Below are 25,149 nucleotides of genomic sequence, written 5' to 3'. Positions count from 1 at the left end.
TACTTCCATCAAACTCTAGATTATTAGCTCTTTTGTTTAAAGTACACAATTCAATCACTGTTTTTTTTTTAAGGAAAATTCAATCACTGTTGTAAGCAAAAAAAACTATATTATAGATTCATTCAATCAATGATGTATATGATCTTTATTATAGACCATATACATCATTTAATGAATAAATCTAAAATACTCCCTCCGTCCCGGTATAATTGACCTACTTTGGTTTTTCACACAGATTAAGAAAAGTGTATAAATGAAGGGGAAAGTGGAATATATTGTATTGGAAATGATAAAAGTAGTATTATTTAGTGTTATATTGTATTGGGAATGATGAAAGTTGTATTGAAAATTGAAATGGGTCAGTTATTTTGGGACACTTTTTTTTAGAAAATGGGTCAGTTATTCCGGGACGGAGGGAGTATCAATTTTTATTTATAATAATGATCGGAAAGTGTATAAGATTACGGTAAAAAAGATAATCAAATGACGTGGTCATAAGGTACAGGTTGAAATTGTGGAACAGCTCGTAGAGGAACACAACAAGTACCACAATTACCAAGTACCATCACATTGTATTCTTGAATTTTGTTGTTGCCTTTGTCAAAATAGTCACAAACAAAAGTACCAAAACTAAATCCAACCCAAAAGACAGAAACACAGAAACTCTAATCTGAACCAAGTTCTGGTTCTTCCCTCTTCAATCATTGTCTCAAAATCTCATTTTTCCCATCATCAATCAATGGTTATAAAATCTCTAAGGTAATTGCTTATCATCACACACCCCATCATAGCTTAACTCTTCAATTCTCTTATCTCACTTCAAAAATTTAATCTTTATTCAATTTAATCATCACCTTGTTCATCCATCCTTGAAAATCTTCATCATTTTGAATAAAAATCAGATTTTTAGATCTTGATCTGTGTTAGTTTTTCTGGGTTTGCTTCAAAATTTGTGCTTTAGGGTTTCAATAAATTTTGTTGGTCTGCTGAATTTTATGATATAGGGTTTAAATCTGAAATTTTGTGCTTTAGGGTTTAAATTTGATTTTTTTTTAAGGGATTAGAGAAAATGGATTGTGTAGGGAAATCTTCTGAATTAGGGTCTGGTGTTAGTATTGGTGAAGCAGTTGAAAATGTAGTTTTAGGTGGTGATGTTAGATGTTGTATACAAGCTTCTCCTCCAAGGGGAAATGGATCAAGGAATACTAGTCCAATGGGTCGAGTCGGGTCGAGGAATACGAGTCCTTCAAGGCAAAAGGTTGTTAAGACTAAACCAAGGGGTTTAGATGAAGAAACACATGCTACATTTGGTAAAGTAGTTCATGCTGATATTCAGATGGAGGATAACATATGGGCTATGTTGCCTGAGGATTTGTTGCATGAGATCTTAGCTAGAGTTCCGCCGTTTCTAATTTTTCGGCTTCGTTCGGTTTGTAAGAGATGGAATTCATTGCTTCAGGATAGTAGTTTTCTTAAGTTTCATTCGAGTGTGCCATCACATGGACCTTGTGTTCTTAGTTTCTGTAAGAGCTCGTTGATCCCGCAATGTTCTGTTTACAGTTTGCCTCTTAAAACTTGGTATAGAATGTGTTTCACATTTTTGCCGCATTGGGCGATCTGGCTGGTTGGGTCATCTGGTGGTCTTGTTTGCTTTTCTGGGTGCGAAGGATCAGTTTTTTATATACTTGTTTGTAATCCCCTCACTCAAACTTGGAGGAAATTGCCAAGTATGCATTTTAATCAACAAAGGCAACTGATAATGGTTGTTGATCGTTCGGATCAGTCGTTTAAAGTGATAGCCACTAATGATATATGTAGTGACAAGTCATTGCCGACTGAAATTTATGACTCAAAGGAAGATAAATGGTCCGTCCATCAGACTATGCCGGCTTCCAATCTCTGTTCTTCAAAGATGGCGTATTGTGATTCTAGGTTGTACTTGGAAACCCTTTCACCGCTTGGTTTGATGATGTACAGACTAGATATAAATCGTTGGGAACATATTCCGGCTAAGTTCCCGCGATCGTTACTTGATGGTTACTTGGTTGCCGGTACTCAGAAGCGGCTTTTTCTTGTTGGAAGGATTGGCCTTTATAGCACTCTGCAGAGTATAAGAATTTGGGAATTGGATCATGCCAAGATTTCGTGGGTGGAGATCAGTAGGATGCCGCCAAGGTATTTTCGTTCGTTATTGAGATTGTCGGCTGAGAGATTTGAATGCTTTGGACTTGATAACTTAATTTGCTTCACATCTTATAACCAAGGGAAGGGCCTTCTATTTGATGTTGATAAAAAGATCTGGTCTTGGATTGGTGGGAGTGCTTTTCAGTCATACAACAATCAAGCTTGTTTCTATGAGCCAAGGTTTGATGCTTCTATCTACTAAGCTACTAAAGTCTTACGACATGATATCAGATTGTGATCGACACTTACATAACAGAGGTTTACCAGTGATTTGTTTTCACCTGACATGTTTTCTTCGAATTGAGATTCTCCTCGACATGGCCATTTTGAAAATGTATATGGCATTGGCACTGAAATTGTGTATCTGTAACTTCAACTTTTTGCATGCTCGTGTAATATAACTTTTTTAAATCTTTTCTTGAACCTTTACCTTATGTAACTTTCTCATGTAAATGGGTTCTTTCAACTTTTTTTTCTTTCTCATGGAAAATAACTGATCAAGAACATGGTTTACTTTATACTTTTGTGACTTTATCTTGATGTGATTATAGAAATCGGTTTTACTAGTTTTAGTTATTTATACTGCTGCACTAGTTTCCAATGCAATACAAAAACTGTTTAAAATTGAGAGCGCTCTCATGAATGCTAGAGCTAATTTCTTGCTGCCATCTTTGTCTTCTGCTACATTTTTCATGAGTATGCTCCTAATGTTAAATTTAGTTGAGAAGAAATTGTTTGAATCATTACGCCGCTGTTCTAAATTTGTTGATTGATATCGAACAGTTGAAAGCAGGAAATATAGATACGAGAAGCTTTTTTTTGGCCGATTTGTTGATTCTATTTCATAGACTCTACCACTACTCTTGTAACTTTGAGAAAACATGTTTTAATTACAATTTACAAGTGTTTGTGTTGGTCTGACTTGACATTTTTCTTTTTTCCCTGTATTGTATTGCATGCCTTGCAATTACTAATTGGAAGGGTTTTGGTCTCATTGATTTCTGCATTGAAGATAAACTGAGACTGTTTCCTTCAAATATAAATGTTCTTTATGAGCTGTAGCTGGGGCTGATGCTTTTTTTAAGAAACATAAATTCCTTTGATTTCAGGGAGATGAGGTTTCAATTATTGAGCAGTGGTCCATTCATGTGCTTTAGTGTCCTATGTTTTTGACATTTGCAGTGTGTCGTGTTAGGTGTCCGTGTCGGAGTCTGTGTTTCATAACTTTGATTAGAGATGATCATTTTTGTGCAAATGACTCTATTGTTTACTTTTTTTTATTATGACTAGTCACCACAATTTATTTGCTGTCTTGATGCTTGTAATCCATGGTTGCTGTAGGGAATGCATGTGATTGTGTGTGGTTTGAGGAGTTAGTTCTTGGCACATTATTGTAGCTCATCCCTTTCTTTTATGATTATATTAATATCTGCATGAAGTGAAATGAGAATCTGCATAACATTTGTCAAGTTTTTAGTCCAAAAGGTTACAAACAAACATAAGTCATTTCTGATAACCTCTGCAACCACCATAATAAAATGTTAGCAAAAGTTTCATATTTCTTATTTATTGTATTGTAGAGTTTGGTACATTTCTTGGTCAATAGTAGTTTCATATTTTAGCAGTGGTAGGTAAAATATTGAGTCCCTAATAAGATAGGGTTCACTGGTAATGGCCTAATGGGTATTAATGTGAAATCACAGACTTTGGAAGTGTACTTTCAAACGATACAAATGTTAGCATTTAGTTGTTAGATTATTTTTTTCTCTTTTGAAAAATATGAATCCAAGATCTCTAACTCCCGATCTCTTAGCTCAAACCAGTTGAATTAGCCAACCCACTACTCCAGAGTGGAGAAGGTGAGAGATAGTTTCTTCTACATAGATTATTACCCATCATAATTAGGTGGGATATGCACTGATAAGTATGTGAACTGTTGTTCTCTAAGTATGTTAATAACTTTGATAAAAAATGTGGACTTAAAGCAAACTCCTAGAGCATACCTATAATATTAGAGAAATTTATGTTTTACTCTATGATCTTACTCTAACTGTGATCCCTTTCTGATGTTAGTTGGTGGTTCAAATACATGCACTACATCTTTCTTCTCCAAGTCCTTTCCACATAACTAACCTACCAAAATATTCTATCATACACCTTTCCAATTTATTAAAAATAATGTGTTTTTAATTCCTTTGATATCGATTCATTATTCTTTGTAGTAAGTATATATGCCTTTCATCACCATCCTCATTGGTATAAAACTAAATTGAATTTTTGTGACAATGGACTTCTCATCTTAATCTCTGTTCAACAACTTGAACATGCACATAATTTAAGTTTTCATGCTACTTTCTCTATTGAGTATTGACAAATTATAGTAATTTAATGCTTATGTTTAATTTTTAAGATTCAAACCCCAAACCTCTTAAAAGTTCTTTAGTGTCTCGTAATTCATCAACCGAGTTACCTACTTGAAAATTATACATTAAAAGTTTCACCTATTCCTAATCACAAACCGATTAGTACAAATAACATCTTAATTTAATAACAAAATATATGATTATTCAACCCAAGCACCGTTAAATAGTTATATCAAATCATCAATGCAACTTTCACAAAGAAAATTGACACTTTAATTCACAACTTTATATCCTGTTTACACACAAAAGGATTGATTGACCACTTCTGAAAATGGAAAATAAAACTCCCAAGGGAAAGAAAAGAAAAGAGACAAAGTATAAGGTGAACACAATGATACTCACAAAATTTAGTTGGATGTATACTCATCATCCAATTAATACTAAAGTCGAGATATGAATATGATTAACGATACGATTTCGAAAATAAGATATAATATTTGTTTGAAAAAAGCAACTAAAGTCTTTTAATGCTCAAGATAATTTTTTCATAGCTCGCCGGCGTTTAAAAAGTCATGAGTAACAATTAAACAAGTTGAATTGAATAGTAGTTTTCAACATGGTAAACTAAACTTAAGACAAAAGTGGCTTAAAAATAAAAAAATAAAATTAGAGAAAGAACTTTTGACTTAATAGATGTGTCAAAAGGTGTTTTGATTGAAAACGGTGATGGATTTGGTGCAGTTGAAAGATATATAGTACAGTCACGATGAAATTGTTGATCAAAGAGACATGGTTGAGATTTTCAATTTCCCAAAATCATCATAATATAATTCATCTCATGATCTTATATCAGTGATTTATTAGAGTTCTAGTTTCCACTTGGCACTTGACCAGCCTTCACTTTTTCGCATATTTAACGTGTAGTTATACGGGAGGAGATTGTCTCCAATTTTCTCTCATGTGTAATCTAAGCCTTCCATTAAATAGGTGAGAGAATGCGTTTGTAATAATAAAAAGGGAGAGAGAGTGTAATTAAAGGTGGATTGTTAGGCACAAGAGAAAACAGGAGAGGATCCACTCCCGTAGTTATACATGGTTAAATGCTGAATGAGATCCTTGTCGCACGTTCGTTCTCTTTCGTTTTTTTCCTTCTTTTCCGTACCGTGGTGTTGAATCGTTGTTTTCCTTTCTCTGCACATCGCAATTAGGTGAATGCTATGAAGCCAATAGCCGAAGACCCTTCGCCAAAAGTCCTTCCCAGTTTCCAACCATGCTGGGTGAATGCTGTAAAGCCAATAGCTGCGGACGCTTCTACGAACAATTCAACTTTTCGTTTCCGTATCCATCCACGACAGGTGAATGCTGGAACTCGTTGGAATGTGAATGGGATGATTGAAGTGCACAGGTTTGAATCTGAAAATCTACAATTGCATGTTGAGAAATATGGCAGAGCAACCACCATCAAACATATCTTGAAGGTCAAAAATGATATATATAGCTCTTGAACCATCATGCCTTTGGATGCATAATATTGTACACCCTCTTGGATATGCGGATTAATCTTGTCATCAAAATAATATTTCCACTCTTTAATCTTGTCCATTCTTATTAGCATTTCGTCTATCTATCAAAAATAAAATAAAATTAGTGGAATAAACATGCGACATTTTTTGTGAATCACATGAATATCACATCGCCAAAAAATTTATAGATGTATCCTAGGGATGATTAAACACTTATTGAGGGTTAAAACGAATTCTAAAGAAAATCATTAACAATAAAAAATTGAGGCTTTTTAATGTTAATGATAATATTTCATTCTAATTTTATTTAAATTTTACCTTTCTTGCATTTTGAGATCCAAAAGATTTTAATTGACTATATTAATTGATGTATCTTTTTAAGTATTTTTATTTTTTAGGCATTTTTTTTTTTATACAAAGGAGGCCTCTTAGGCCAAACTATGCAAGGACTCTACAACAAAAATAAACAATAACAATATCTAATCGTAAAAGGTTAACACAACCTGATGGAGGGTTAGTAGAGACATTGATACCGGTGAGTAAATAAAGGGTGTTGCTTGCAAGTCAATCCTATATCCTAAGGCGGTTGACGAGGGTGGCAATTGAGACACAAAGGTGATGTTAAGAGAAACCCTTTTTAAGGAATTTTAATACATGAAAAACAATTTTTTTGGAGGCCTATGTTCTTGTTTTAGTAGTTTGGCCTTGGTCGTCCCTAGTGCCACTTTAATTCTAGTCTGAAACCTTGTATTACCCAGATTTACACAACAACAGTGACATACTCCATCCGTTTCAAAATGAGTGTCACTTTAGCTAAAAAAATTTGTTTCAAAATGAATGTCACTTACATTTCCAATACAACTTTAATTTTTTTCTTCCAACTTTTCTATCACACAATTTTCAATGCAACTTTAAGTTTGTCTTTTTCTTATAAATTAAGGGCAGTTTAGTAAAAGTGTTATGTCTAATGATTATTTCATTCCATTCCTTAATATGTGTGCAATTGGCTAAAGCGACACTCATTTTGAAACGGATGGAGTATAATATTAAGAAGACATAATTGAAAATGAACAAAATGAAAAGAGACAAAAATGAATCAAATTTTCATTTTATTAATATATCATATCTTTCATAGTACATTTATATTAACATTGAAACTTATTAAATTATTCAACACCTAATGCTAAACTTGTGGTGCAAGAAGATTGAGGGAGAATGAGACTGGGGTAAGGTTTGTTTCCTCTCTAAGGAGAATGAGACTTTGATGACAACCTTACACCTAGACATATCAACCTTACACCCTAGATAGATGATGTCAAATTACAGAGTGACACCTTGCCCTTTGACAATTCATGCAATCCCTAAAATATTAGAGTAACCTTTGCATGAAGGCCAATAGTGGAAGCACATTGTAGAAGAAAAGAGAATGAGTGAATGTGAGATGGAATTGAATTTGTGAGTGATGGGTGAATACTTATAGGGGAGAATTTGTGAATGATGGTGCATATAGTGTAACGTTTCATTAATTAGGGTAGAAAAACATGGTCAAACTGGTATGAGCAGAAGGGACCCAAAGAAAAACATGATGAATGATTCAGCCGTGCTGATCAAGCCATCGTCCACACTCTGAACTGGTTTGGATCATATAATCCAAAACCATCTTCGGAATTTTTGGATTACATAATCCGAACGGGTTCAATGCTGTGTTAAACCTCGTACTTTGTAGGGTGAGAGACATTTCAAATTGTATAATCCGAACCAGTCAAGTACATGATTTTTCTATTGTCCACATTGCACCGACAATTCCTATGGTCCACGACACACATAAACTTGTATAAATAGACGTGTTTGGTTCATTTGTTGTAAAACACAACAAAGAACTATGAAACATTATTTGGCGGATCTGAAACCTAAGAGGTTGTTATGAACTTGATATTGCTGCCCTACCAATAGAAATATGTTAGTTGACAGAGCAGTGGAATCAAGTTTAAAAACACCTTTTGGACACACCTTCCCTTTCATCATTTCCAGCGGATCTGAACACGAAGTTGTTGTTTTTAACTTGATCTTGCTGCTCTGTCAATAGAAATATGTCGGTTGGCAGGGCAGTGATGGCAAATCTTCTTACGTTATTCTTAGCATGTTTTTCAGTCAATTTCAGTAGGTTTTACCAGCATAACAGAGGAGTATTAGAATAATTTCCTATGATTTTGGGACATTAATATTGTTTTTTGAATTTGAGCTTGTAATTTTATTCTTTCCGAAACGTGGCAATTGTAGGGTGTTTTGTTGTAAATTCACGAAGAAATCATGCATATCGGCAAAACAAGACACCAACATATTTGGAAAGACCTTGGAAAGATGAAGAATGAAGATTCAAGAGGCCTCAGAAGACTTTACAAAGGGAGGAATTCTTTTCTCAAGTTCCAGGAGATCTTACGTAGAAGCAAACACCTAAAAAGGCGAAGAAACAAGCTATTTCAGCACCGGACAAACTCACATGCACCCAACACACAGGAGGAGGCGCCAGGTGCCCAAAAACTTTGCACTGGGGCGCCTAACGCATGAAAAACCACTCACATGCGCCTGGCGTATGGTACTAAGCGCTTGGCGCCTGTGCCTTGCGGGCCAAGGCGTTGTTTTGTGACTTTTTGTGCTCGAAAACCCATGTCTTTAGCCCAAAATCACGTGGAAACTTTCTTTATAAATGTTGCCTGCCTCATTCACAATTTCTCATTCAGAACAAAGCGGTTCAAGAGGAAGGCAAGAACTAGGAGCTTCCACGGATGAGTTTCTCTCTCCTCACTCCAAGTATTTCTTGGGTATGTTTTATTTCTTTTGTAATTTGTTTTTAGTTACCATGGGTAACTAAATATTTTTAGGCTAGGACTCTAAGATGAACCTCTATTTTATTTGTTGGATAATCATTTAATTTAAAGTCATTTATTTAGTTATTTTTTGTTCGCTATTTAGTTTTAATGTAGTGCGTAAGATTTGTCTCCTCTGGAACGCATCCATGATTTAGGCACTTAGGTAGTGACATGACCTAATATTGATATTTATATCTGTCTAACCAGGAAGTAATTAGTTAGTAACTAGCAAAACAAACCGAAAGCGAGTGTACCCTGACATAACTAATATTGATGTAAATCTGCTGAAATCGGGTAGTAACTAGTTAGTAATTAATGAAACAAGTGACTTCACGACTTAAATCAACCTAGTAACTCCATTCTTTTCACACCTTGGTAAGGTAGACGCTGATAGGGCTGCCCGTTTGTAGAACTACCAAAAGGGAAAATGTTCCATGTACTTCTAATAGATGAGAAAACATTTACTAACATTGGCCACCATACATTTGGAAATTTAGGAATGCCAATTTAATTTTACGTTTCAATTACCCCTAAGCGAGTAAGACCCTACACTAATAATCCTTACGAAGGTGACATATCTTATAGGATTGATAACCCTATACTGTAGCGCGCGTATAACCTTAGTGTGATTAGCAGGTGCAACTCAATAGGCAAGGGATAGACTAAATCTATGAGAGAGTAAGACCCCGCACGTAAGTATCGTCGTGCGACCAATAGGTGCAACTTGACAGTTGATTAGGTTATCACGTCCCAACAAAATCATCACTTAGATAGTCTACTTAGGATAACTGATGCGACTTGACTGTTAATTAATTCCAACAAATGAATAGAAGGGATTCAAAGAATCCTAACCGCCGCTAATATTATGCAATCAAACAGGTAAACTTGCTCTATTTCAAACTCTAAACCCTTATCTCTTTATGAAGGTGAGAAAAACACAAGAAGGGGGGTTGAATTGTGTTATCTTTTTCTTCGTTTTCTCCTAAGCTGAAAACACTGATCAAAAGCACAGTATGAACTGCTTCTGAAGTGAAGTTCATTACTAATATGCAGCGGATAAAAATAGAGAGAGAGAGAGAAGGAAGAAAGACACAAAACAATTATACTGGTTCCTTCCACAAACCGGAAGTAGTCCAGTCCCCCTTGCACTTCCAAGGAGAGTTCACTAAAATGTAATATCTGATTACAGCTGCTCACTGCTAAACTTAGCAATAGACTTCAAATTGCTCAAGCACACAAGCAAGAGACTTCCTATGCTCCTGAACACAATCAAAAGACGTCTAATGCTCAAGCACAACTGCAAGAGACTTCTAATCAAACAAGATTACAAAAAAAAAAATGTTTGAGGTTGAACGCTTGATATACAATCAGAGGTGCTCACAATACAAATCAGATACAGACTCTTTAGGACTCTAGAATTTCTAAGTTATGAACTTGAAAACAGAAATTCTAAGTGAACTTTGAATGCAGAACAATTTCAGCAGAGTTTTGGCACTTGTAAATTGTTATTGAGTCTCTACCAATCTCTAGGTCTTCACTCCTTTTTATAGAGGTGTGAAAGAGACGTTGTGAAATTGTCAGCACATCAAAAAGAGTCGTTTGAAGATTGATCAATCACCAATGATCTTTTGCCTGATATGGTTGTTGTCCTATAAAGGATCAATTTGAAATGCATTCCCATTGTGAAGGAACATTGTTGCAGGCAGAGCTGTTTTTCTTGTCTTGTAGCAGGGACAAAGCAGAGTAGTGGAGGTAGTGGTTGTACACTTCGTACAATTGTACTTTTGTCAACGTTTTTTGAAGATAAGCATCCAATGCCTTCAAATCTTCTCAAAATGACTGTTGCTTTGTATTCCCAGTCTTCTTCATTGCTTTCGAATCCATTAAACAGATTTTGAAGCTTTAATTCTTCTATCTGATTGAACTTTAGCTTCTGGTGAGTTTCAGCTTCTGATGAGGTTGCTTCTGATGAACTTGCTTCTGATGACGTCATCAGGAGCACTCTTGTCTTCAGGAGCACTTTTGTCTTCAGGAGCACTTTCTCTTCAGATGCTTTAAGCTTCCTTTTTGTTGAATTCTAAGCTCTCTTTTGTTCTTCAGAACCTATATATGATGTCAAAATTTTGTCTATGGTCCTGTACACTTGAACAAATATTAGCTAGTCCAATTGACAATTTTTAATACCTTGTTATCATCAAAACTCTCAAGGTTCATTGTTAAACACATTTTGTTCCAACACTTTATTTATTATTTTGTTCTCAAATCAGTAACTCGAATTGTATGACGAAACGACAATTCATGTGGATACGATACTCTACTTCTCACTTTATTACTTGGTAAACGATTTGGTACACCTGCCTAATCCGACCATTAGGCAACAAGATCGAGTTCAAAACATATTTTTGGAACGCCTTCCCTTTCATCATCACTAATCTTATTATGTTGTTTTACGTTGTTGAATTATGTTATTTAGTTTTTTCTTGTGTTATGCACCATGCAAAACCTTCTAAACCTCAAGCATAGACACAGTCTGGGACGGTTCAAATTATATAATCATAATTCTTCTCTGAAGCTTTTAGATTTTATTATCCAAGCCGTGGACGGTGGTGTTGCATCAAAGGTTTGGACGATTTGTGGTTTATTAATAGAGTTTTAAATGTTAAACATGTTTCCTTTAATTGTAGTTACGATCTAGCAACATTTGATGACTATAAATAACCTTGCATCCTTCAATACTTTCATTCATTCTTCACTTCTCATCCATTCTAAAATTTTCTTTATTTTCTTTATTTTTTTTTAGTTTTGAATGGTTTATGATATCATGGTCACTGCTGACTATTCATACAATCCCTGAAATTGCTTTTTAGTTTTTGTGGGAATTGTACGATGATCAGCAAAGACTTTGATATCAATTACACAGCCATTTATGAGTTTCAAGATGTTTCAGATTGGATAATCGAAAAATCCATCTGCAGGAGTTCGAATTATAGAATATGAACAAATGATATTTCGGGAAATAAAAAACAGGGTGCCCGAGAAACGCATAGGGTGGAAAACATAATTGCCTTAATTTCAAGACACTTCATAGTCTCTAACGATAAAAGCTTGAAAAATGATATATGTATAACTATTTTGGGACAACTCTAAAAGTTAATAGAAAATTAAATATTTTTTTTGGTAGTGAGAAAATTAAATATTTTAACATATGTGTTACTATTTTGTGAATATATTTGCCAATTTTCAAAAGTGAGAAACTATTTTGACTCATTCTCACAATTTAAAAACAAATTTACTTATTTGCACCAACTATTCTCGAAAGGAATCTATTCTTGAAAACACTCAACTAAATAGACATCCTAATTGTGAAGTAAAAATTCTGGTGCTCACGGAGTGATGACTATTGAATCACACTCTTTTGTCACTTTTTCGCAGACTCCACTCAATAAATTGTATTAAAATAAATAAGTTTTGTTGAAATGTAATGTTTTTTTTATAATCATTGATGAAGCTCATTCAATAAATTTTTTGATGGCATGAATTTGAGATGTCTAGTATTTATTAAGTACTACATACAAAAACCTGACCCATTTAAGCATCTAAATTGGGGAACTTCTTGTATAAGCCGTTATATATTTAGTGCTTCTAAACACGGTTTTGGTGGCATTTGCATGTGTGCATGTGTGCTAAATCTCATAATGGATATCACTCACAAAAACACAAAGCTAGCTAGTAAATTTGAAAGTTCACCTAAACAAAAAATCTGAATGTTATAACTACTTATAACTTTAACTAACAAACCGAATTGAATTAGTCTCTCAACATAATCTGTGTAGCTTTTACAAAAACATGGTAGTTTATTGTGCATACGATAAATATATTGTAATACTAAACATATACTTAAAAAAAGAGGTGAAATCAACATAACACGTAGATACTTGAATCTCATAACTATTTGGTATAGGGTTCAACTCTTCGAAGAAGTCAATCTCTTAAATAGAGCTCAGTTATTTCGACCCAAAGTTACGCAGATAATACCTTTGTTTAAAAAAAAAAAGGAAAGACCATGACGGTGGAAAAACTGAGAAACGAAACCGACTTGGTTTTATGTGATGCGAGGCACACCTTTCTCAAAAAGAGAGCACTAGCATGAAATTGGAGGCTACGCCTCGTGTTCATATAAGCACGTACTACAACACAAGTTTAAAGTATAGTTTAATCAACTTGTTCATATGGTTCGCAATTCTAAGCATAGAATCAATTGCTCGTTTTTCAGAATCTCTTAGTTTGATACTCTCATGTCTCCTGAGGAATATTTACTACACCTATGTGCTTGACTCCTCAAAATTCATCAATTTTTCCGGTAAAAGTGTGTGTTTATACAGACGGTAAGTTTGACATAATATAGTGAGCAATAAAAAATTTCACAATAGTTAAACTTTCGAAGATTTTATAATATAATGCATCATCATAATTTCGTCAATTTAAACATACACATATTTGGATAGTGATCTAGGGAGGGTTGAGAGCAACAATGAGTTAATGATTCAAGGCTATAAGAAATATAGACATCACATCTCCAAGGGCGAAGGGCTTCACAACCATATGGGATAGTATTGGCTACTCCAAAAGAAAAAGAAATCTTGAATATTTAACTTAGATATATATGTAGCTATCCCAGATATTATTTGTTGGTTAAAATAGAGATGATATTATAAAAATATTGATAATCTATTTAGTATAATGTCAATTATGGATAAATTTGACTTCTAAAAACTCCTTAGAGCTTAACTTTTATAAATAACTATTGTTAGCTTTAAACCCACTTGGGTTGGCCTGGTGGTATTGACTTGAGACCTGGGAGTATGCTCCTCCTCGAGGTCTCAAGTTCGATTCCTTTCGGTGCCAATTTGAGTGGGTTAGTTTAGCTTCTTCAAAAAAAAAAAACTATTGTTAGCTTTATTTTTTTTTTGTTGCAGTTTCATTAAATATGAGTAAAATTAATTAAGTTTCGTATATTAGTGTTTACTTTTTTCTTTATATTTGGCCCCCACGTAAAAATAGTGTTACCTTCACCGCTGCACATCTCCATCGAAAAGGAATTGACACCTCTCTTATATATTGACCATTGCACCTATTCATAGTTGATTCCCCCCCTCAAGTGTGAGACTCTCACACCATATGTTTGTAATGTTAAATGTGCTTGAATCTCATCTCAAAAGTTAGTTTAAAGGATGACGGTACTCAAACATGTATATACGCTCAACGGCTCAGGAACCTGAACAACGTGGGACAAATAACAAACTACAAACAACTTCAAAATCATATTCAACAACCATCCTAATGCCTAATGTGGGTCTGGGTTAAATTCCCACATTGAACCTTAACCCGACTCTGATACCATATTCAACATGTACCACCAAGAAGACTTTTGATGAAATGATCCATATATGAGGTTGAACAAGGAACTACTCCCACTCCTTCCATGAAGCAGAACAAGGACTCCAATTCTACTTGCAAAGGAGATAGAGTGAGCAAAATTGAGTCAATAACCCAAGATTCATAAGCGATCAGACATAACATCTTCATCCAAACAATATAAAATTTATGTTCTACAACATTTATTGGTATGAATAAATGTGTTTTTTTCTTATAGACTTGTAAACTCCGACGAGTTTACCTCGTTCTAAAATGATGTTAAGATTATTATATAAATGACATATATACTTATGTAATATTATAAATACATCAATAATTTAAAATTTTAACTTTAATTATAAAACAAAAATAGACCAAATCATCATGATGAAGTGTCAAGCTCATAAACTTGTATAAAACAACATAAATTATCCCACTAAATCATATAATCATCCAAAATAACTATAAAAAAAACTATAGAAAAGAGAGATCTAGTTAAAAGTTAAAACAAAGTTAAGTTGTTCAAAATCAGGTAAAATCGAAATAAACTAATTAGATTTTCCCAATTTTTTCCAGAAGTTAATCACTTAAAATAAAGTTGAATTTTAATTCAGTTAAAACCGATTTTACCATCGATTTAACACAAAATTCACACTTTATGTAAAATTGGACGATTGTATGTATTGACACGCGATTTTAACAACATTGATCATATCCTTCTTTATATTAAAATTAGGGATTCAAACTTCGGCCCCGATTTTAGATGCTCCTTTATACTTGGTTTAATCTATTTTTCCATAAAGGAAAAACAAAATCTCCTACTATCAATTAAGGAACTTTCTCCACATGCCACTCCTTGTTCTCCGGTTCTCTATCACTTCTAATATTATTAAAGCATTTAAATTAGAGTTTGAGTCATTCAGAAAAACCTACCTACTAATTGTCAATATTCTTCCTTCAAAAAATGAAATGTCAATATTCTAGTGAGAAAAAATACATAAAGAATTATATTGGCATTATTATCAAGTCAGCAATATTTCATGAATGGAAGCAGACTAAACATCAAATTATACTCACCATGATATATATTGGCATTATTGGTAAACTACACCATGATATATATATACACTAGCATATATTGTTAGAGTAAAATATACTGTTGTAGTGAGGAGGAGATTCATTTCATTTGGAATTGGAATCTACGGGAAGAACACTGATTTCGTCTTATCTCACTAACTAATTAATTAAATAAATCTGACAAAATTAAACCTTTACCTGAATAGACCATTTTGTCTTCCTTTGTTTTTTAGGGCACCATATATATGACAATATTTTGTCAGAAGTAAATCATCTTTCCAAGGAGCAACGACGGTGGTCCAATATATTCAACGTGTAACCATACACAATTAAACAACCAGCTATTTTCTCATTGAGTCAATGATTTTAATTTGGAGGCATGGTTTGGTTTCTATCATAAAAATCATTGTTTAATTTCTACCTATAAAGTGTTAAGCTTAACGCTGCTCTGTTTGTATAACTTTGTTTTTTTATAATCAAAAGACATTAAAAGAGAGTATGAGTAAAGAGAGTATGAGTGATCTGCTAAACAACATGTATATGACTGAACAACACAAGATAAAACAACACTATAAAAAGCAGAACAATACACGACAAATTTTTATAGTATTAAATAATTTTTGGTCTTATACGTTTTATGGTATTGAATATATAAATAGTGTTACCATTGCTAACACATGAACTACCCCATTTGTTTACCTTCTAACAAACTCTACATTTGAGTTTTTTTTTTTTTTGAAGGAATTTGAGTTTTGAAAAATCAAGGAAAAAATGTTTAATTAATCTCCAGATTCAAAGTCAGAAACGCCTACATTGCATGATTAAAATTGTCCACAGCTAGTATGGAGTGTATCTCAAAATTGACATGTTCCAATTGCACCTCTTTAATCGAATTTATTTTTGCTAAATCACTTGCTTCACTTCTGTTGGTGGCCGCCAGAGGTAGGTTGGGTTAGGGTGAATTCAAATGGTGCGACCTTCTTAGAGATTCAAATGGTTAATGAATTTGTAGTTGAATTCTGCTCTTTACCCAAACGGTTCTGCTCATTCCCAAAGTAAAAGTCCAAAATGCCCCTACGCAACTTAAGTTGCACTAGTGTATTCTGAGCTTATGTTAAGTTGTGGTGATACACTAGCACAACTTAACATGAGCTCAGAATACACTAGCGCAACTTAACATGCGCTATTGTATTTCTGTTCAGAATACACTAGCGCAACTTAACTTGAGCTCAGAATACACTAGCGCAACTTAACTTGAGCTCAGAATACACTAACGCAACTTAAGTTGCGCAGCGCAACTTAACATGCGCTAGTGTATTTCTGTTTTATTGCTCATAATACACTAGCGCAACTTAAGTTGCGTAGGGACATTTTGAACTTTTACTTTGGGAATGAGCAGAACCGTTTGGGTAAAGAGCAGAATTCTTTGTAGTTTTTCTAAATTTGTTGGAGTCTGTAATCAAGGACGGCCCAACGGAGGGGTGACACTTTGGTGCCATTAATGGCACCATGCCATTAGATCAGGGCCACACATTGCCCCAAGTGCGTGTGTGATGTGTGTGTTGGGTGCCATCAATGGCCAGGATTTAATGGCACGGTGCTATTAATGGCACCCAAGTATTGTCCCCAACGGAGCTGCCAAGTCTTAGGCCTCAAATTTAATTTTTAATTTAGTTAACAGTTAATTATTTTAGGTCACATTGTATAAATTTTGGAACTAATTCATTTATTAAAAAAGTCAATCAATCGTGTGAATGCATTTGAACATTTGTTTTGTTTAATATTATAAAAATTAAATAGACTTAAAAGATTTCTAATTTTGTTGTTTTTAATTTTAAAATGGTGTCACTTCAAATTTTGCTTTAGATATGTTAGGTCGGCCTCTGTTGTAGCACGTATGTGGCCGAGCTATGAGGAGTTTTTGAGGGATTGGCATTGGCTTGTTCTCGTGGATTCACTCGACTGGAATTTCATATAGATTTGAACCTTGTTGTTAACATGTTAGAATATAGATCTTGTGGGAGTGTTGTGGCATGTCGTTTGGGGCAACACATTATTCGGTTACTATGGAGATGAATTGAAATGTGTTTGTCATTCTTATCGTCAGGGGCGGTGACAACCCCAGCTAGCCTGGGCACTAGCCCGGGCTCAGCTGCTATTCTCTTTGTACCAAGTCCAGCCTAATAACCCTTTTCCTACTTAAAAAAAAAAAAAAAAAATTTGGGCTAAATCTGAAAATTCTCACACGCAAAGAGATCTCGGAAAGGACATTTATTTATCTCCTAATTTTATTTAGCGCACTATTGGTAGGTTCAACTCTCTTATTTTGAATGGTTAATTGTTCAAATTGACCATACAAAATAAAAAACATATATTCTAGTATTGTAATTCGAGTTTTTTCTTATTTTTTATCCTATAATACACGCGTAGTATAAAAATGTGACATAGATGTTGAATTTTTTCATGATTTTTTTCATACATGTTTAGCACGTTAAAATATAGCTTTACACAAAAAATTAAATTTTTTCGACCAGGGACAAATTAAATATGAATTTTTATTCCCCATAATTATGAATTTCTTAAACAATTTATAATTAATTTGTATCTCGTTTAAAAACTACAAAATTTCATTGTGAAGGTTCTTATCATCTTCTAGTCATGCCTGCAAAATTAGAAAACTAAATTTGACCTGTGAGTATACGCTTAATCGGAACAAAATTTCAATTTTGCACGTTTTGGTTGAAAAATCAAAATAAATTGAAACGACTTCGAAATGCTATGAAACTTTACAGATCTTTTTATGTATTTTTATAGATGTCTCTGCAAATATTGAGCTCAAAATTTGATTTATAGGCCGAGATTTCCGTTGTTTTGTTTTTTGAGTTTTTGACACTTTGAAAATTCATAATCAATTTGTCGAAAATTTATAATATTTTGTGTAAAGCCATATTTTAACGTTCTTAACACGCCATATTTTACGATAAAAATTTTACCCAGGCTCTATAATTTTCCTGGCTCCGCCACTGCTTATCGTGAAGTAAACAATTGTGGGGATGTTAACAAATATGGGTTGTGGATGAGGTCCTTCCTTGATACTTTATGAGCTTTGTCCAGCTCAAATTTTGCATTTATTGTTTGTTTGCTTATTGTGTTGGAAATTTTACTCCCTATTTGATAAAATTGTAGCTATTTTCCTTTGGGTTTGACCCTCTTTATATAAAAAAATTGTTTTTAATTATATTCAAATTATTATATTCTTACACTTTTTTTTATAAGGCCAGAACAAAATGACATCAGACAGAGAGGCTTCCAACTAAGTTGATACCCTACTCTAATCTTTGTCAAATGCGCATAAATTTTATTAAAAAAAAGGAAAAAAAAAATACATAAAAACTAGGGGACATAAACCTAACCCAGTAAAACCACACAAGAGTGTAAGTCGATCCCAAACGGTTGATTAAAAAATAAAAACAACACGCAAGTGTATCAACATCTAATTAATCCTAAAACTAATTAAAAGTCTTTGATGCGGTGATTGAACCCTCAGTCAACACGGAGGTGGTTCATGTACCATCAGCTCCCTGCAATAATGGCAGCAAGTTAAACGACCCTTTTGAGCCTCACAGTCCAATCAAACAAAGTGAACGGCGGTTCTTAGCCTGGTGTATGAATCGTCTGCCAACATAGAAACAATTCAAGATCCATCAACTCCTTGCAAAAACAACAACAAGCTCTACACGACTCTTTCGAGCCCATGAGTCCAACATAAGACATATAGAATGATGAGGATTTTAAAACAGTCCGAAATCAATCATTAAAATCGATACGGATATTAAGGCGGCAATTGTTCGGAGGAGGCAAACCTTAATCTTGACACCTACAGATCTCAACAGACTTGGATAATGATCAGAGAGTCAAAACATCGAAATGCCTACCTCGAATCGATAACACACCTTCAAAGATCAGAATCATGAAACCAACAACAACTTCCTTTCGAAAACGATCAGGAGAAAACTTTAGGGCAAACCACGAGGGCGCGCCGACGGTTGTGAGGACTACCCCTGTTTGGGTTTTCGACACCAACAGAAACAAGCCACGACAAACAAAGTGTCCGCCGATCAGAACAGACGCGACGGTGGTCGAACCACACACCAACGCGTTATAGAAACCCACATGCCAGACTGCCGGAAAAGATGAAAACAAGCGGAACCGCCGGCAGATCTGACGACTAAAAGGTGGTGCGGAGGACAAAGGTACTCATCGCACCACCGCAGCCGAATCTACATCTCGCCGAAGCAATTTGAACAAAAAAAAAAGGAGAGGACGAAGGAGAGCGGCGGCTGCTTTGTGTTAGTAGGTAGAAAGAACTTAAAGTGGGGGTAGAAACAATTCAAGGGTAAATAACTTAATTTGTATTCTTACATTAACAAATAAATAAGGGTTGATCTGGTTGTATAGACTTGTGACTTTGAATATGCTCATCTCTTGTCTCGGGTTCGATGTCAATAACTCATGTGACAGGCCAACTCATATATATAGTTTTACCCCGAGTTTGATTTCAATTGGGCTTTACTAGTGGATGTGAGGTTGATCTATTGGATTAGTCGATTCTTGAATAGGATATCAATTTTCAACGAAACAATAAAAAGAGAAGTGAATGGACGAATAAAAGGTAAATGTATATTTGAAACTTAATAAAAAAATCACTTATAAATTATAATAAGAGGAGATTTTCTTAAATAGTGGTATTTGAACAACCACTTTTTGAGACAATTTATGGGACAATTAAAATATACAAAGAAATGTCCTCGTGAGCTTAGCTCAATTGGTATGGACGATGCATAAAAATATGCAAAGGTCCAGGGTTCGAACCCCGGCCACCATCAAAAAAAATATACAAAGAAATGCAAGTATTGACACAAATCAAAGAAATTAAAAAAGAAAGTAAAAATACAATGTGAATATAAGAAAGAAAATTACAATAAAAATTATCACAAAATGGTTGTTCAAATATCATTTTTCTTTCTTAAAAACCCAAAAATTGAAAAAAGATAGTACATACATAATAGTAATTTAATCATCTGTATAATTTTGTACTGTCCTAAGTATTTAACCTTCCAAGGAATAATATAATTATAATCAGTAGAAAAGGTGTCGGAACCCTAGTTAGCTTTGACTTGATTTTGGACTTTGAACCCCTCTATAAAACTCATATTTTGCTAGTTAACATTTTCTCTCTTTCAGTTGTTAATTAAACAAAAGAAAATACATTCATATAAGAAAAAGAAACACTGAGATGAAGTTCATCTTCATATTGCTATCAAGCCTTTTACTAGGAGGTCTCTTGGTCCTTACTTTCCAAAGGGACTCATTAGCAAGAGTTGTTTCAGGTAAAAAAAATGTTGTTTATTTAATTATTTTGGTTTCCAATATATCAAAATAAAGATTGCATGATCTGATTAATTACCACAACTGTAACTGCAGGTCAAGAATGGAACAAAAACAAGCTCGAAGTTGCTGAAATTATAGTCATATCATCTCCAAAGGTAATTCTTCAGGTCTTGAACATATGCAACAAAAAATTCATATTTTGTCATATTAAATATATAAGAATCTACTAAATATAGTGCTGTTATTTCTAAAGTATCTTTTGATTAATTTAGGGTTTATTTTCCAATAATTTTTTTATTCTTATGAAACAAGTTTGTACGATGGACAATTTAGAGTGTAATTTCTTACTTTGAGAAAATTAAATAAGATTAAATAATTTTCTTAAAAATATGAAATAATTAATGTTTGCTTATAAATAAAATCAGAAGTCCACATTACACTGTAGTTGTTTGACTGTGAAAATATTTTATGTGGGATCCCAGATTTGATTCTAGGTCTTCAAACTCGTGTTTTTATTTTTATTTCGATAAAAAATATATGTGTTTATTTGAGTATGTGTTGGTCACACTACTTCCTGGTCAATGTAAAATAAAAAATAAAATAAAATTAGAGAGTACAAGGGCGGTTCTATGGCCCGGCGACCACGGGCACCCGCACGGGGTCCGGCCCAAATTTTTTGCAATTTCTTATATAAATCCCGATGAATTTCTTATATAAACCCCTATAAATTGGGCAATTTTTTTATATTTTTTTATTATTTGCTTGCAATTTCTTATGTAAACTCCTATAAATGTGTTGCAAATTTTTTTGCCCAGACTTTACAATAATCCTGGCTCCGCCACTGAGAGAGAGTATATTTATATGTTGCCTAGTCATGTCCCAATAGTAAACCTCATGGACATACATGATATAACAAGTTTCATATGTGTTTGTAGTTTGCAATAATATTAATTTTTCTTAGTAAAAAAAATATGTTATACCAAGTTTCATGTTTTGATGATTGTATCTATGATCAGGTACCTTTTCAGAGAATCACTGGATTTTTTCATGTGAGGAAGCTAGGATTAGGAACCATAATGCATCATGAAGAAACAAGTGATGATTCTAAGAATGGAAAAAGAGAGACTTCAAAGATTTCAGGTGCAACTTATTGTGATGGAATATGTGACTTTGAAAGGGAGGGGTCCAATTATAAAATTGTAAAATGTTGTAGTAAAGAGAAGAAAAGTAAACCAACAAGAAAGCTGAAAATGGATTTTGGTTCTGTAGATTTCACTGATGATTATCATGGACCAAGGCACCACCTTCCAAAACATAACTGAGTGAAAAAAATCATTTGTGAGTGAATCTCCTAGCTAGCTATAGCTTCATCAGTGTAGGAATAGAAATTAAACATTTTTGTACATCACAAGTATATAATATACTTTGAAGATTAATTTTCTAGCTTATGAAAAGGTCCATTAATATTCTAGTATATTGTGAAGGAAAAAATCTGAATTAAAACATAATTTACCTTAACATGCGTATTCTTTATATAATATAATAATTAAAATCTTATATTATGAAAGAAACTTATGTATCACTCTTTGTACTATGTTGCTTCCATTCCACAGGTAATGAGAATGATGGTCTGAGGAAGTCATTTAGAAGCTTATTCCAAGTACAAACGAACGATGCGCAGGTAATTTATCATCGGTTTAAATATGCATTTGGTCCTTGCACTATATAATTTTCTGTTTTTAGTCTTTACGAGTATAAAACTTTTTTACTTTTGATTTTCGGTATTTTATTTTAGTCCCTGCAAAATTTGTTCATTTTCAAATCAGTCTTCATTAATTTGTGTATTATTTACTTTTACTAAAATGACTTGTATTATGAAACTAATGAAATATTATATATTTCTAACCATATTAATATTCAATTAAACAGAAGCATATGACAATGAAGGCAAAGGCATATTTGAAAGTCACCAAGTTTGCAATTCCAAGGAATAGCCTCACCAACACAAACACAAAGTGTTCACAAAATTGTGATGTTGTGCCAATTAAGGGTAGCCCAGAGAGATCAACAAGGTCTATACAAATTTCTGAAGAAGCTCAAAGTATTGATGCTGCAAAAGAGATTGGAAGTCTCATGTATAAAGACTATAGTCATAAGGGAAAGCCATCCCATAGGCCACCCATCAATAACCACCAACCTAATAATCCATAGTGTATAATATATTTCATGTTCACATTCAATTTTGTACTAAGTTGTTAGCAGCTTATAGTAATCACTTAGATATATAATATAGTATAGGTTAGCTATATATTATAGTAGTTTCTTTTTTCATGTGCCAAAAAGTTTGTTTGTTTGTTTCCAAATGTTAAAAAGAGAGATATGTAGACTGCTTGCATTTTCAGTATTGTTTATTAACTATATTTTATTTATACCTTGAAAGCATCTTTATTACAAATGGGTGAAATATGACTTTGAAATTTCAGATATTTTTTTTTTAAAAGTCAAATTGTTAGAACAACTGTTAAAAGAAGTAAAATTCATACAAAGAAGAGAAACATATGTGAATGGAAATTGTTCTCATTTAATTGAAATGTGGAATTACAATTCTGATTTATAGAGAAAGATGGAGCGTGCAATCCTTCATTGTGTTAATTGCTGTTCCTATCAAATCCCTAAAATATCTCCATCATAATGTGAAATAAAAAAAAAACAATAACAATAACAAGAAAATCTTCCAGCTGTTAATTGTGAATCAGTTGACTCTCTTTACTATCAGTGGACTCACATTTATCTTTTAATAGCCTCCTACAAGCTGGAGCATGATAAATGTCTATCATCCCAAGCTTGGAAATGAAAGAGGTGAACTTTGGAGTTGCAAGAGCTTTGGTAAGGAAATCTGCTATTTGCTCTGATGAAGAAATTGGGAGTAAACGAAGTATTCCCTTCTGAACCTTTTCTCTAACTAGATGACAATCAATATCCAGATGTTTGGTTCTTTCATGAAAAACTGGGTTAGAAGCAATGTGTAGTGCACTCTGGTTGTCACAATAGAGCACTGGCGGTCTAGTGCAAGTGATCTGAAAATCCTTGAGTAAGTAAAGAAGCCATTGTAGTTCACATGTGGCTGTTGAAAGTGCTCTATATTCAGCTTCTGATGATGATCTGGATACAGTCTGTTGTTTCTTTGCACGCCAAGAAATAAGAGATGATCCCAAGAAGAAACAATAACCGGAGATTGAACGCCTTGAATCTATACAGCCAGCCCAATATTCATCTGAGTACCCTAGAACTTGCAATTCAGAATCTTTGGAAAAAAATAAACCTCTGCCTGGGTTATGCTTAAGGTACCTGATCACTCTACATGCAGCATGATAGTGTGTCATGGTAGGAGCATGTAGAAATTGACTCAATTGTTGTGTAGCAAAGGTTATGTCAGGACGTGTTGTATTCAAGTAGAGAAGCTTCCCAATTAATCTCCTATATGATGAAACATCTTCAAAAGGCTTACCAGAATCTTGATGTAGCTTGATTGAGGTGTCAAGAGGTGTAGGAGCAGGTTTGGATCCTAAAAATCCGGAATCTTTCAACAAATCTAAGCAGTACTTCCTTTGTGAAATCGAGATACCAGCTTTTGAACGGGCCACTTCCAAACCAAGGAAATATTTTAATTGACCCAAGTCTTTTATCTTGAAATTGTCATCAAGAATTGTTTTGATTCTTGAAAATTCTGTCAATGAAGTGCCTGCAAGAATCATATCATCTACATATACTAACACAGCAGTGAAATCAGTACCATTGGCAAGGGTAAACAAAGAATAATCAGAACTAGACTGTCTATATCCTTCCTTAACAAGCAAAGAGGTTAATTTTTCATACCACTTTCTACTAGCTTGTTTAAGACCATATAGGCTTTTCAAAAGTTTGCACACTTGGTTTGGCTTAGAATGAGAAACACCTTCAGGTATCACCATATAAACATCTTCTTGTAGATCACCGTGTAAAAAAGCATTATTCACATCTAATTGGTGGAGGTGCCAATTGTGAATAGAAGCTAAGGCAAGTAAGGTCCTGACTGTAGTTAATTTAGCTACTGGGGAAAAAGTGTCAAAAAAATCTAATCCCTCTATTTGATTGTAGCCTTTAGCTACAAGTCGAGCTTTATATCTTTCTATAGAACCATCAGCTTTGTGTTTCACTTTATATACCCATTTACTACCAATTGGTTTGACATGTAACGGCAAGTCAACAATAATCCAAGTGCCATTTTTATTCAGAGCTTCTAATTCAGATTTCATAGCAAGTTGCCAACATTCAAATTTGCTAGCT

The 25,149-nt window shown here is 33.8% G+C and overlaps 2 protein-coding genes across 2 annotated transcripts; both read left to right on the top strand.

The window, feature by feature from the left end:
* The first annotated feature begins 519 nt into the window (after positions 1-519).
* Positions 520-2,704, top strand: LOC146904619 (Galactose oxidase/kelch repeat superfamily protein). The gene has a single exon (XM_085724345.1). The coding sequence runs from the start codon at positions 1,070-1,072 to the stop codon at positions 2,384-2,386; it is 1,317 nt and encodes a 438-aa protein (XP_085580471.1). The 5' UTR covers positions 520-1,069; the 3' UTR covers positions 2,387-2,704.
* A 17,959-nt stretch (positions 2,705-20,663) lies between these two features.
* LOC146904618 (uncharacterized) lies at positions 20,664-23,224 on the top strand. The gene is made up of 5 exons (XM_085725277.1): positions 20,664-20,822; positions 20,917-20,978; positions 21,840-21,963; positions 22,437-22,504; positions 22,753-23,224. Exons 1-5 carry the CDS (start codon positions 20,729-20,731, stop codon positions 23,032-23,034), a joined length of 630 nt encoding a protein of 209 aa, XP_085581403.1. The 5' UTR covers positions 20,664-20,728; the 3' UTR covers positions 23,035-23,224.
* Positions 23,225-25,149: the final 1,925 nt, after the last annotated feature.

Source organism: Medicago sativa, chromosome 7 (genome assembly GCF_051527215.1).
Source record: "Medicago sativa cultivar Bolivia chromosome 7, Bolivia_mono, whole genome shotgun sequence".
NCBI classification, from domain to species: Eukaryota; Viridiplantae; Streptophyta; class Magnoliopsida; order Fabales; family Fabaceae; genus Medicago; species Medicago sativa.
The sequence above is the reverse complement of the archived record's forward strand: the minus strand, read 5'-3'. Positions and strand labels throughout refer to the sequence as shown.

What these genes read in the sequence shown, in the direction of transcription:
- LOC146904619 (XM_085724345.1), top strand. Translation starts at nt 1,070, where the DNA reads ATGGATTGTGTAGGGAAATCTTCTGAATTAGGGTCTGGTGTTAGTATT.
- LOC146904618 (XM_085725277.1), top strand. Translation starts at nt 20,729, where the DNA reads ATGAAGTTCATCTTCATATTGCTATCAAGCCTTTTACTAGGAGGTCTC. An exon ending in AGAGACTTCAAAGATTTCAG is followed by an intron (nt 21,964 to 22,436) that starts GTGCAACTTATT and finishes TCCATTCCACAG; the next exon opens with GTAATGAGAATGATGGTCTG. An exon ending in TACAAACGAACGATGCGCAG is followed by an intron (nt 22,505 to 22,752) that starts GTAATTTATCAT and finishes TCAATTAAACAG; the next exon opens with AAGCATATGACAATGAAGGC.